Below are 12,993 nucleotides of genomic sequence, written 5' to 3' on the forward strand. Positions count from 1 at the left end.
AGTCCTAATGGGAAATAAATGCACACTGATTTCACACTGCACCATTCCTCAAGATTATGCTCTTTTGGTGGGAATTCTGCATATTCCCAACACTCAGAAGCAACATTCTGTATCTGGGGCAGGAGAGAGGTGATGCGTCTCTCCTTCCCCTGCTCCCCGCAGTAAATAGTACATCCATTTTTTCATGCACAGCATCATTTGTAAAACACAAATTCTGGTGGGCTTTCCTTGGTTTCTTCAGTTTGGGGTTTAAAAGTGCAGAAGTGACCTTCACATACCCTCACCCTTGCCTGAGGACCATGCACTTGGACAGCCATTTTAGTTGGTTCAGGAGATGTCAGTTATACAATGTGAAAGATTCCTTGCTTCTGTGTTTAGTTACACTATGAGCTCAATTTGCACATGCTGCTGGAAGCAGGTTTTTGTGTCTGAGACCAGAAGTAACATGATTTTGCCCGTGGCCATGACTACTTCCTTCTGGATCTCTCCCCTCCCCACACATGCAATAGATTTGCACAAAAATATCTTTGTCAAGTGACTGCTTGCAGTATTGGCTTTTTCTAATCAGAACTTGTATTCCTCCAGCACCTGTCTTAACAAGCCTGTGAAATTTGATTCTGTATAGAAGCTTGTTATTGGGGGGAAATGACCTTTGCTTGAAATGTTCAGGTGCCGACTTATTGAAGATGTCCAAAGATGACCTTATTCAGATTTGTGGCCCAGCTGATGGCATTCGACTTTATAACACCATTAAAGGAAGGTTTGTCACATTTTCTGTTACAGCACAAGTTACTGCGTTTTCGAATTTGTGGGTTTTTTTGTGTGCAGTGGGGAGATCCTTAAAAGCATATGTGTCCCTGTAAACATACATAGTAAATAATAAAAATTGACTGCATCTTGGGATGGTACACTGATCAGCTGAGAGAGAGTGAGGGGTCACTCAATAAGCTTTGTGGCTGAACAAAGATTTGAACTCTAGTCTTCCCAGTCAGTCTTGACACTAGCCCAGGTGAAGGCAGGCTTCAGGCTTGTGGGGTCCACTTGGTAATTTACTAAACCTCAGGATCTCCCAGGATCTGATCCAGAAGACATACACTTAACATTTCTGAGCTCAGGAATTTGTTCTGAATACCAGAAATGAACTGAGTTCACTATCATTCCATAGCCGCCTCCACCCCAAGAATACATTTGAATATTCCCAGCTTTTTTCATTCCAGCAATATCATTTGGTGGTGGTAGCAGACTGTTCTATTGTTGAGCAATTGGGAGAAAGAAATCCATGCTGATTTACCAGTAGATTCCAGTCTACCTTCTGCACACCCCTGTTCTAGGCTTTGCATCACAATTGGGTCTCTACACAGTTATCCAATTTCATGTGCAGAGCAGCACCGTGCCCAGTTGGAAGCGTTGTGTCCTGTTACAGTGCCAATACTGAAAAGAATATTGTTTTGCCTGTAGGAACGTAAGGCCCAAGATGACCATTTATGTATGTCAGGAACCTGAGCAAAACCGGTCTCACCTTCATCAAAAACGAGAGAATGGAGATGCTAATCTGTGTAGTAAGTGTCTTGTTCGTTTTGGCAAAGCTTGCCAGCCTTTTGTAATAAACTCTACATCCTTTGAAAAACTCTGGCTACCCGATAAAATCTATCTCATGGGTAGGCAAACTAAGGCCCGGGGGCCGGATCTGGCCCAATCGCCTTCTAAATCCGGTCCACGGACAGTTCAGGAATCAGCGTGTTTTTACATTAGTAGAATGTGTGCTTTTATTTAAAATGCATCTCTGGGTTATTTGTGGGGCATAGGAATTCATTCATTTCCCCCCCTCAAAATACAGTCCAGCCCCGCCCCCCAAGGTCTGAGGGACAGTGGACCGGCCCCCTGCTGAAAAAGTTTGCTGACCCCTGGTCTATCTAATTGCTATTAGTATGATCAATTTCAAAAGTTCCTCTTTTCCAGAATGAACCCAAAGTCATATAACCTCTCCCCACACCACACACCACTAATAGCTTAGGGACTGATCCTGTTCAGCCAACACACTCACTAATACATAGGTATGAACAGACACAGGGTTGCATTTAATGGGAGGAATTCAACACCACACTCTCCTGATCATTCCACCAGTGCAACCATTTTGTCTTTCCAGATGGAATAACCTCCCCGCTTGCCCTGTGCACTGTTCTGGGGGTTAGCCTGACATCCCCTCAAGCTAATTTTAGTGTGTGAGAGAGTGGCTGTCTTCTCTTCTTAGAGTCACCAGATTATATATAAAAAAAACCAGGAGTAAATTTTGGCAGATGCATCTTACAATGCAGGATTCTACCCACTGAAATCCTGTCAGCTACAGAATGGTTAAAAGTCACGCTGCTTGCCTCTCTGTGAAAACACTCTCTCTCTCTTTTTATAATCTGTGATTGTCTTCCAAACAGGGAAACAGTGATGGTGGCCATTATGAGTAGTTTCCAGCAAATATTGAAGCAGAAAATTTTCCTATGCAAATCAGGGTAATTTGCATCAGGAAATTTCTTGCTGCCCCAGGGAGTGGTCTAATTTAGCAAATTTGTTTAAGAAACTAAGCTGAAAAAAGGTATCCCATGTTATATTTTTTTTGGCCCAATACACCTTAAATATTTTACTTGAAGTATTTAGAGGGGAGGATTTTAAAGCGCACTTTTAATATGCTTTAAATGTTACAGTACATAGATTTTTTTTATTGGAGTACTTGTAAAATTTTACAAGACAATCAACATTGTTTGAATTTAAGAAAAAGCAGAATGACATTCTTGCTAAGGATAATCGCCTTAAAAACCTTAATTAAAACTTTGAAACTGCCAAGTTTGCCTAATATTATTATATCACAACTGGCATTCATGAACTTATGAAGTGGTAATTTTTCCACCCCACAACACTGGATGGTGGTGGTGTCACTACTATTAATGGCACTCACCTTGAGGTTAGAATATGTTCTGTTTGTGGAGCCTGACCCACCAGTTGAAAATGAATGATTTGGCTTTTGGTTACATTCCTGGGGCTAATCTAGCTGAGCACATGTTTGCTAAAAAGAAAAATAGAAAAATTGTAGTGGTATTAAAATCAGTGAGCATACTGGAAAGGGAAACAGTTTTCTGTGCCTTACTTCATAGTTTTCCCCAAGCTGGCTGGAGGCAAAGGCACCCAAACATGGGAAAGTGAGGTGGGGAAAAGTTTAGCTCCCCCATGTGCTTATTCTGGTGATGAAAAGGACACCTACTCCCTCTTTCATAAGTGCACATCTTTAATCACATGCATGTTTTGAATTTTTCATATCTGAACTGCAAAATTAAAAATGCATAGATGTGCAAAAGTAATGACTGGGTGGCGACTTCTTTCTGTCATCATTGTGAACTTATAAGGTTGCTTCTAAATGCTTTTCTTCTCTTAAGTCTTAATATTCTAGTGTGTGCTAAGACAAAAGCAAATGAGGGCTGTTTTGCAAAAGTTAAATATTTTCCCTTAAATATATGCAAATCCATTGGTGCACGTCTAAATATTTCTCTTTCTCCAATACTGTTGCAGCATACCATGCTATCTTCTTAGAAGAGCTGACAACAGTGGAATTGATGGAGAAGATTGCAAACTTGTACAGTATTTCCCCACAGCAGATAAACCGAATCTATCGGCAAGGACCTACAGGGATCCATGTATTGGTGAGCAATGAGGTAAGAGTTTTAACTGGAATGCATCCCATCTGGTTCTAGCTATTGATGTGTGTAAGACCTGTTCTCTGACCTTAGTGTGACTGACCTTCATAATGCTGTGGATTGTGTGTTTTGCTCTGGAGGCTCTGAGTTCTAAAATGCTAGAACATGTCATATGGAGCGTTAGCAGTGAAGATCACAATATGAAGAACCTGATTATAAAGCTCATTTTGCTCTTCTGTTTATACAATACTTTATGGTAAGGATGGATATGAAGGGAAGTAGTCATCAAGCATTGTTGATAAAGCTGGTAATGAAATGATGGGAAAGGCATATTCATTGCTTTTCCCTGGACTCTCTTCCACTTCATTTCAGCTCATATAGTGCACAGCCTTGGCCTCAATGTTTGAAATTGACTCTTAGAGGTTGTGCTTGTCTCAAGTGAATAGGCACAATTTCAAGTTGCCAATAGGTAAGATTTCAGCACCATGAACAGTTCCTTCTGCCTTTACAGATTCTATAACATTTTGCTTCTGCTAGTCTCCATCTTCAGGTTTGTTCCCTTGCCTAAAAACCACAGATACTGAAAGGCAATTCGAAATATAGAAGTATCTGGGGAACATAAAAAATTACATTTTAAGCATGCAGTACAACCACATTCCCGATAAAATGATGGTACTGAAACATGCAATCACTTTCACCCCTAGAAAGTAGAAAGAATTACAGAGAACCCAATATTTCCCCTTTCACATTGACATTGCTTTGTCAGTGAGTTAGTTTAATGGTTGCGTTCAAAAGTGGGTGAGCTTCAACAAGCTTGAGCAGAGTATCTGGTTTGTGTGCTAACCCCCTTATGCATGGCCAGGTGAAGGACTTCTGCCAAATTTAGTTTCATTTTTAAAGAATCTCTGCTATGAAGCTGGCTTATTAAGCTTGCTATAATCTCATTCAAAAAATCTGCAGCATTGCTTAACTTTGACTTAGTGGGGTGGGGGAGAAGGGCACATGGAATCTTGGATAACAAAATGTTAAAGCTGAAATATATGTACAGCATGGAAAATACTATGCAAAAACAATAAAACCTTTTGAGCCCTCATCCAAGTTTCTTGCAAGCAACAAGATGTCATGCAAACGGGAGCAAGAATCCCACTTACTTGCTTCCAACCATTCCCACAAATGTCTCATTCTGTTCTATGCTGCATATTTTCCATGGCAAATATTCCCAGCCTTTTCTAATTAAGCTGTGGGCTGCATGCTCTAGAATCACTTAAGAAGCTTCGTTGCATATGACCCCTGGAGAACACAGTTAAAGCAGAGAGCGAGGCTTCCAGTGCAACTGTGGATGAAGCCTGCAATTTTTATTCTGAAAGTCTCCCTACCGTTTCACTCTGATGAATCTGAAACCTTCAGTGTTTGAATAGTCATGAAGTGTTTTAAGGCAGCCTCTGGGAAGAAGAATTGCCTCAACCAGCTAGGGTGCAAGGAGACCCTTCATTACATGCTTGAGTTACTGATTAACAACAACAATTGCCTTATTTTTGTGTTCTGGTGGCAGGGCAGCAAGAGCGATGCAAACAGCAGTCACCAATTGGATGTTCTTCATGCATCATTAGATATGGTGTATGGGTGCAGCACTGGACTTAATTTTGGTGGATATTTTTCTGTGTGAAGGTGACTGGGGAGTAAGAGCACTGTTGTGTGGAGGAAAGCAGAGCCTATGAAGACGGAAGTCAATGACTATCACCTATCATAACACCTAGCACAACTTAAGTCACACATACAGAAGACCCATTGGGCATGACTAATGGAGTTGGTTAGGTGAATCTTGACCTCCATTTTTTGGAGTGGTGTGCTTTATAGCTCATCACATCTCTACCATTTGATTATCTACCATTTTTGCATGTGTGCTGCTGCAAAAATTCCTCTAGGAAGCATCTCATGGTTGCACATCCTTTTTGAATAGCCCTACTGGCCTCTGTACACTGACAGTTCCTTTGTTTTCAGACTAATAGCACCCTGTTGATTAGGAAATGTATATTTCCTTTCTGAAGAAAATATGTGTGTGTGTCAATAAATTCCAGATTTCTTCCATTTGTCTTTTTTATCCAGATGGTACAAAACTTTCAAGATGAATCTTGTTTTGTCATCACGACGTTAAAAGGTACTGTATTTTTCGCACCATAGGGCGCACCGGACCATAGGGCACACCTAGATTTTAGACGGGGAAATCAATAAAAAAAATCTTTTCCCCCCCCCAGCCCCAAAGAGCAGCGTACTGGCTGCGCACAACCTCTCCCTGCCGGAGAGGATCCTGCTCGCTGCTTTGGCTTCCTCTTTAGCCCCGCGCAATCTCTCCCTGCCGGGAGAGGTTGCATGCAGCTAAAGAAGACATAGCCCTGTGCAGCCTCTTCCTGCCGGAGGGGTTGCGCACAGCTATGGAACAAGCCAAGGGGTGGATGGCGCTGGATGCTTTGGCTTCCTCTTTAGCCCCACGCTAATACGGTATATACACATATTTCCTGCCACAATAGTAGGATTTGCCTTCACCAAAATAAGGGTGTTGGAAGTCACTTAAGGGGATCCAAAAATTCTCAGACGTAAAATGACAAATGCATAAACAGCCAAACAGGATAGTCAGATACTATGAAAACAGAAAAAGGGGTGGTGTCACCCTTTCCTTCAGGGGCCTCAAACTTGAGATGTGAAAGTTCCCAAAAGCAAAGAAGCGAAGTATGCACTGTTCTGCCAGTGCATTTATACCACACCAACCCCCCTGCTGCCTTGTCTCTCTCACTCCCCCTCCTGGTAAGGTACACCTACCTACCTGCCAGAAAGTTAGCATAGTGGCTCTATCTATTTAGTTGTTCAACATTTGCTAATTCTTTTCCATATATGAAGCTCCTCATGTAAACTATCATTTCCATGCATTGGGGTGTCCTTTGCTTCTGCCCATATATTTATATATTTCTCTTAGCTAGTGTTCTGTCACCTTTCCTTCCACACTATACCAAACTTATTTTCTTTTGTAATGTGACTAAAACTACTTGGATTTTCTAACAATCCACATCCCATAATGTAGTACTAAGATTACAGTACATAAATTATTTTTTGAAATGGATGTCCACAGCCTCTTGGTTTGTCACACAATTTGCATCTGTAGAAAGTGCAGACTAGTAGGATCTTCAGTCAGGTATGTGTATGTGTGTGTGTATTTCAAAGTTTCAAGTTAAAGCACTGATTAAAAATTTCTCCCCTCTTTTCTCTCTCTCTCCTGCAGCTGAAAGTAATGATGGCTACCATATCATTCTGAAATAACCCTCTTCTATGTATGTTGGGACTTACAACATATGATGCCTCACTGCAACCCAGACTGAAAAGATGGAAAACTCATTTGTATAAAAGTGTTCTTATTAACTGAATGCCCTAGCAGAAAAATTAAAGTGTGTAAATTTCAGAGTGTTGGGGACTAGACGTGGTCTTCGGAGTTCATCTGATTATTGTTTTGAATTGCCTTTCCTTTTTAGAACTACCTGTATGCATTTTTGTTCATTGTTCAAAACCATGTGCCTTATTAAAACAAAAACAACTTAATATGAAAAGCACTTCTCTCAATCCTCCAGGGACTAGCATTACAAAGGCTGATCATCCTGGTTACAAATGTAGCTAAATGTATATACTGTACTACTTTTCCTTCTCTTCCTAGGTAATATAGATAACCAGACAGCTATGGATTCTTTCTTCTTAAAGCAAATTTGCAATCATCATCTAAATTCCTAAGGAGGGTAGTTACTTTCCTGCATGCTTTTTTTTTTTGTTGCATCTGACAACAGACCAAGCAGAAGCACTATTTCCAACCCCCCTTTAATTATTCTATATAACTCTTACTTGCTCATTTTAATTAGGTGGCTTTGCTTTAGGACTTCAAATTGAAAAAAGGACAAACCAGGGCAAATTTTGCCCTCAGCTGAATTGTGCCCCTCATTTGTGGCTATGATATTTCCCCCCAGTAAAACTCAACAGCTACCACTGAGATCTGCTGGAGAAATTAAAAGGGCTGACTGGAGAAATGGGCAGGTTTTGCTGCACATCCAGTTTGCAGTTGCCCCATGGAACTCCGTGAGAGATTTAACTTTGGAAGAAAGCACACTAGCGCTCTCTCTCTCTCTCTCTCTCTCTCTCTCTCTGTGTGTGTGTGTGTGTGTGTGTGGAGAGAAGTTATATATGAGGGGAGAGGTTAGCAAATACTTATCCTCCAGGGCATGGAGCAAGCACTGACCCTCATCCAGTAATGTGTTCACAAACTGGTCTCCTTTCTGCTATAAAAGTAAACTGGTTCCATTCACTTGTATGACAGAAGGTTATAGGTTTGGTCAAAGATCTCTCACGTGCCTTGGACTTTGCTTATGGCTGTGAGCAATGTTTCTTCTCTTCTGAACACTCTGGTTTTGGGCTCCTTGCTTCAAAAGCTCTCAAGGCAATGTTGTCGCTAAGGGAAAGAGGAAAGATGGAAACTTTGCATTCCTCTCCTCATGTCTACCCTTCCCTGGCAGATGTATGTGCATATCATATGCCTGCTTCACCAACAATTGTATGTTAAGCTTCAAGGTCTGTGCTGTTTCCACTTGCATCTATGGATTTGAATATTCTCTATTTGTTTTTAAGAAGCACCTCATTCTGTTTTTTTCCCTTTTTCTCTTTACACCTCATCCTGCTACCACTTCTTCCTTTTGAGTACGGATTATAGAAGCTTGTATATAGATAGGTATAAATAGAGACACTCATGGTCCTAACTTTAAATATTTAAAAGCAAGAGTCCCATAATTTTGGGGGCTGTTTTAACATGGCTCTGAAGTTGTCAGTAAAACTAAGGAATCTTGCAAATTTTCATAATACTTAAGAAGTTAAATGGACGTACCAATACAGTAATCATAAAGAAGTATAGGAAGCAAAATATTCAGAAAGAAATGTCCCATAGTCTAACTGGGGAGGTGTTTGCTCTGTTGATTTCTCAGTTCTGCTCCAATCCAGAAATTGGGTATAAATGTTTTCTCTTACCCAAATTACCCCCTAAGTGATTCTAATGTATTAATGTATTTTCAGATATTAATGTCACAGGACATACTGTCATAAAGGCAGACAGCTACTTCTGTGGCAAAATAAGTCTAATTACTTTGCTGATATGAGTGCCTTCTTGTGAATGCTCTTTTCTAAAATGTGTGTTTTTGTTGTTGTTCCCCTATCGTCTAATTTGGCAACTGAGGCTGCAATCCTGTACCCGCTTATCTGGAAGTAAAGTCTCATTGAACTCAATGGGCCTAAGCTGCTGAGTAGACAGGAGTGTGCAGATTGTGCTGTGAGCGATCTTATGAAAATCTTTGTGTATAGGTAACACTTTCCTCTACTAATATTGTATAGAATGTTAAGCTGGACGGACACACGCACAGTGTTATGCGGTCAGTCTATCATTGAGCTGGACACTTGCACCCTGATCCATTGAGTGCAGTGGGTGTGCAGAAGCAGGCTTCTGTGCAGTGATTCCCTGCTGCATCAGGAACCATGCATACAGAAGAGTAATGCACATGTAACTCCCTTGTTTGGTTAAGGGCACTGCCTGCAGTGCTGGTCACTGAAGTAGGATGGTGCATTCAATGGCCAACAGATGGCCAATGCCCAGATGGGTTGGAAAGACTTTATATGGCTGCCTCCTCTAACATTTGACAGGTATCTGTTGGGTTGAGTGCACATGGCTCATTCCTCATGTGCAACAGTGCATGGGGCTCCTTCGATAAAGGAGAACTTGCCTTTATCTGACTCGTAGAGTGAAGGGAAACATAAAAACATATTTTTACACTCCCTGAATGGCTCTAATGGGCACAGCTATCATAGAATAATGTAAATCATGGTTCAAAATTACATTTAGCACATTTGTAATTTGTTGTGTTTCACAGAAGTATAAACACTGTACTTTTGGTAAAGGAAATCCTGATTTCTTTAACATAATAATAATTAGTAATAATAATAATCACAGCTTTTTATAACAGATGGGTAGATAACCATAGAAATAGACTGGACAAAGCTTGATATATTTTAAGTTAACAAGTGCTGAGCTGTTGCTGAGCTGTCTGTGTTAATAACAACACATTTTCCCTGGCTTATTTGTACCTCTGAAACACTGAACTAGAATTCTTTATAGTCCTCCAAAGGAAGATGACATTTATTAGGTGGAGTTAGCATTAACGTGCCGATTACCTCTACACGCACATAGGAAAACATTGTTTGCCAATATTCCATTTCACTGTCGCTGTAGTCTGGGATAAGGTGTGTAAACCTCATTTTGGGACTGGAGTTTTCAGCATGCACAAGGAAGTTGACTAACTTTAATACTTTTTAATAGGCTTGTCTCAGGAAAAGCTTTAAATTAGTACCTCCCCACCCCCCTTGTCAAATGTATATTTGTGTGTTTTGCACTTGACTTTGTTATCTTCTGGAGGGGGGAAAGCTCTTAAATCTCTCAAAAATTAAATTTCTTTTGTCTGATTGGGGGTAGGTATTTCTGTCTTTCAAAGGGTTATGGGAGTTCAGTTTTCTTCACCTGTAATGCAGCAACCATTTAAATGGGTGTGATTTAAATGAAGGGGGGAGGAAGGGAGGTCAAGGATAAAGAGTTGTGAGTATACTGCCAGATTCTCTCTCGGTTTTTATATATAGATTTTTTTAAAAAAAAAACAAAAACGAAACCTGCATATTTTGCACTGGCCGTTCTACTGTTGTACAGAAGAAAAGACACATCTGTATTTAGACTCTGTGCTCCAGTAAAAATGCAAATAAACTTTGTAAGAAATACCTTGCACTTTTTACGTAGATGGATCGTGTGTTTTCACCGTATAAGATTTAAGTACTTCCTGTTTGGGTTTACTCTTGCGACTTCAGAACCAACATCAACATCAGGGCCTGCTCCAGTTGGACACTCCACTAAACACATACATGCATCTCCAGGACCACGTTTATATTTCATATACTATTATTTGTTTTAGTAGTTTGAAATTGTAGACCCCCTTGGGTGTGTTGGCAGAATAGGTGGTATGTAAATATCAGCTGGTATCTAATGTAGCTCTAGCAATACATCCCATTCATTTCAAGGTTTTCTACCCACATATCGTCCTCGCAGCCAAGAGCTATGCAAAGGATTTGTCAGAAATGGGCCACTTTCAGGAGAAGAGAGTTTAAAAGATGTTACAAGTAGGCTGGTTAAAAGCTAAACCTCTGAGCTCAGGTTTCCTTTGGATGGGGATGCATTGGTGCTAGAATTATGATAGGGGGCAGGTAAGACGGAAGAGAGCAAATTCACAAGTTTAGCCAGATCACAACCTCCATGCACAACCTCTGTATAGCCTCGTTAAGTTGCTGTGGTGTCACAAAAAGTAAATTATGGTTCCCTTTGCCCTACTGGCTTTCATCAACACTGGAAATGGGGACATCTGAACAGGAAATGGAAAGATCCCATAGAGCTGTAGCAGGTCATTAAAAAATGTTCATGGTGACTGGCATATTCCTCAGAATCTGGTACCAGTTATGGAAAGTTTTTAGCCTGAAAACTGCCAGGACCTCGAAATCAAACCTATTGCCACCCTGGCTTATACAAAGTCCTTAATAATCCATATTTCCAATCTATTCTATGTCCTTGTGAAAACTCCCTATTATTGTAGCCATAATAAGGAATGGTTTGCTTGGCCTTGGGTCCTCCTCTAGAGACTAATTTCAGCCCTGAAAATAGAGATAATTTTTTTTGTGACTGGGGTGAAGGCACACATGAGGTTTAACTGCTGAAGACAAGGCAGCTGGTTGGCAGGTGTCTTGTCTCAGGAGACAATGGAGGAGTAAGCATTTGGGAGTGAAGTCAAGCTTCACAGATTACAGTGCCTGCTGTGGCTGTAGAGACCGGTGCAGGAGAGACATGTTTTGTTGCATATAATGCTCTCCCCTCCACCACCACCAAGTAGCCCTAGTCCCATGCAGTCAAAAGAAATGGCTTCAATTTAGGCAGGTTTGGGCTGCACAGCTGTTACTTGTTTTTGATGTTTCTACTTCTGTAGTGGCTCACAGTACTCTTTAAAACAGGGGTCAGCAAACTTTTGCAGCAGGGGACCGGTCTGCTGTCCCTCAGACATTTTGGGGGGCTGGACTATTTTTTGGGGGGGGGGGAATGATGCAAGAGCACCACGAGCCCCGGTGGCTGCTTATCTGTGTCTTGCAAGCGGCAGGACAATGAGCGGCATGTGAAAGGGCTCCAGAGAGGGGCTGCTTAAAATGGCGGCAGCTCTGGCACAAACAAAGCCCAGCCTCCTTCCTCTTCTCGGCAGGGTGGGGAGAAGCCAGGAGGAGGGAGGGAGGATGTGCCGCCGTGTGAGTGAGAGGGAGGAGAGGGAAAGAACGCACGCGCTGGTGATCCATGCGGTGATTCCCGCGTCAGATAGAGAAGGCAATTGGGCCTGATCCGGCCTGTGGGCCTTAGTTTGCTGACCCATGCTTTAAAAGGTTGCTTACGAAATACTCTTATACAGTGGTACCTCAGGTTAAGTACTTAATTCGTTCCAGAGGTCCGTTCTCAACCTGAAACTATTCTTAACCTGAAGCACCACTTTAGCTAATGGGACCTCCCGTGCCGCCGCGCCACCGGAGCACTATTTCTGTTCTCATCCTTAAGCAAAGTTCTTAACCTGAAGCACTATTTCTGGGTTAGCGGAGTCTGTAACCTGAAGAGAATGTAACCTGAAGCGTATGTAACCCAAGGTACCACTGTATGCTCACTCCCCCAAGTCATTAAAATTTCTGGAGGCAGCATGACCTCCCAAAGTGCTTCAACTTTTGATAGTGTACAGTCTCTGCCTTCTGAACTGCCCATTTTCCCCTCCCTTGATCTCTCTCTTCTGTATACACCCACCCACACACCTGGAGAAGTGTTGGCTTTTATAAGCATCTCACTGGAAAACAGAGTTCCAACCAACAGAAGACCCATCTCTTTATCACTGTGTTGGATGAACACCTCATTTCCAGTGGCAGCAGCATCTCCTGAGTAGAGTTACAAGGAATGGTTGGCCAGCAGCTGTAGCAATATGAAGAAGAACACTTGAAAAACAACCCAGGGAATAGTAAGAAGAGTAAGAATCCACAGCAGCCATCAAAGTCCCTCTCCGCCCCCCAAATTCACAATGCTGCTAACTAATTTGTTCCAAATACTTATTAGAATACAGTGTCCATGATTTCACTGAGCATTAAGTACTGAGAAGCGTCAGGCAGTAAAACTCAATTTTGTTGG

At 41.6% G+C, this 12,993-nt stretch overlaps 1 protein-coding gene across 1 annotated transcript in view; it reads left to right on the plus strand.

Moving 5' to 3' along the window:
- TFCP2L1 (transcription factor CP2 like 1) overlaps positions 1-10,520 on the plus strand; it is a 41,535-nt gene extending 31,015 nt beyond the window's left edge. Inside the window, exons 11-15 of the mRNA XM_083585722.1 lie at positions 670-760; positions 1,459-1,559; positions 3,556-3,698; positions 5,787-5,838; positions 6,955-10,520. Coding sequence (XP_083441848.1) covers positions 670-760; positions 1,459-1,559; positions 3,556-3,698; positions 5,787-5,838; positions 6,955-6,992 — 425 coding nt within the window. The 3' untranslated portion in view covers positions 6,993-10,520. The remainder of the gene's footprint in view (positions 1-669; positions 761-1,458; positions 1,560-3,555; positions 3,699-5,786; positions 5,839-6,954) is intronic.
- The last annotated feature ends 2,473 nt before the right edge of the window (positions 10,521-12,993 follow it).

This window comes from Podarcis filfolensis (assembly GCF_964270895.1).
Source record: "Podarcis filfolensis genome assembly, chromosome: 1".
Lineage (NCBI taxonomy): Eukaryota > Metazoa > Chordata > Lepidosauria > Squamata > Lacertidae > Podarcis > Podarcis filfolensis.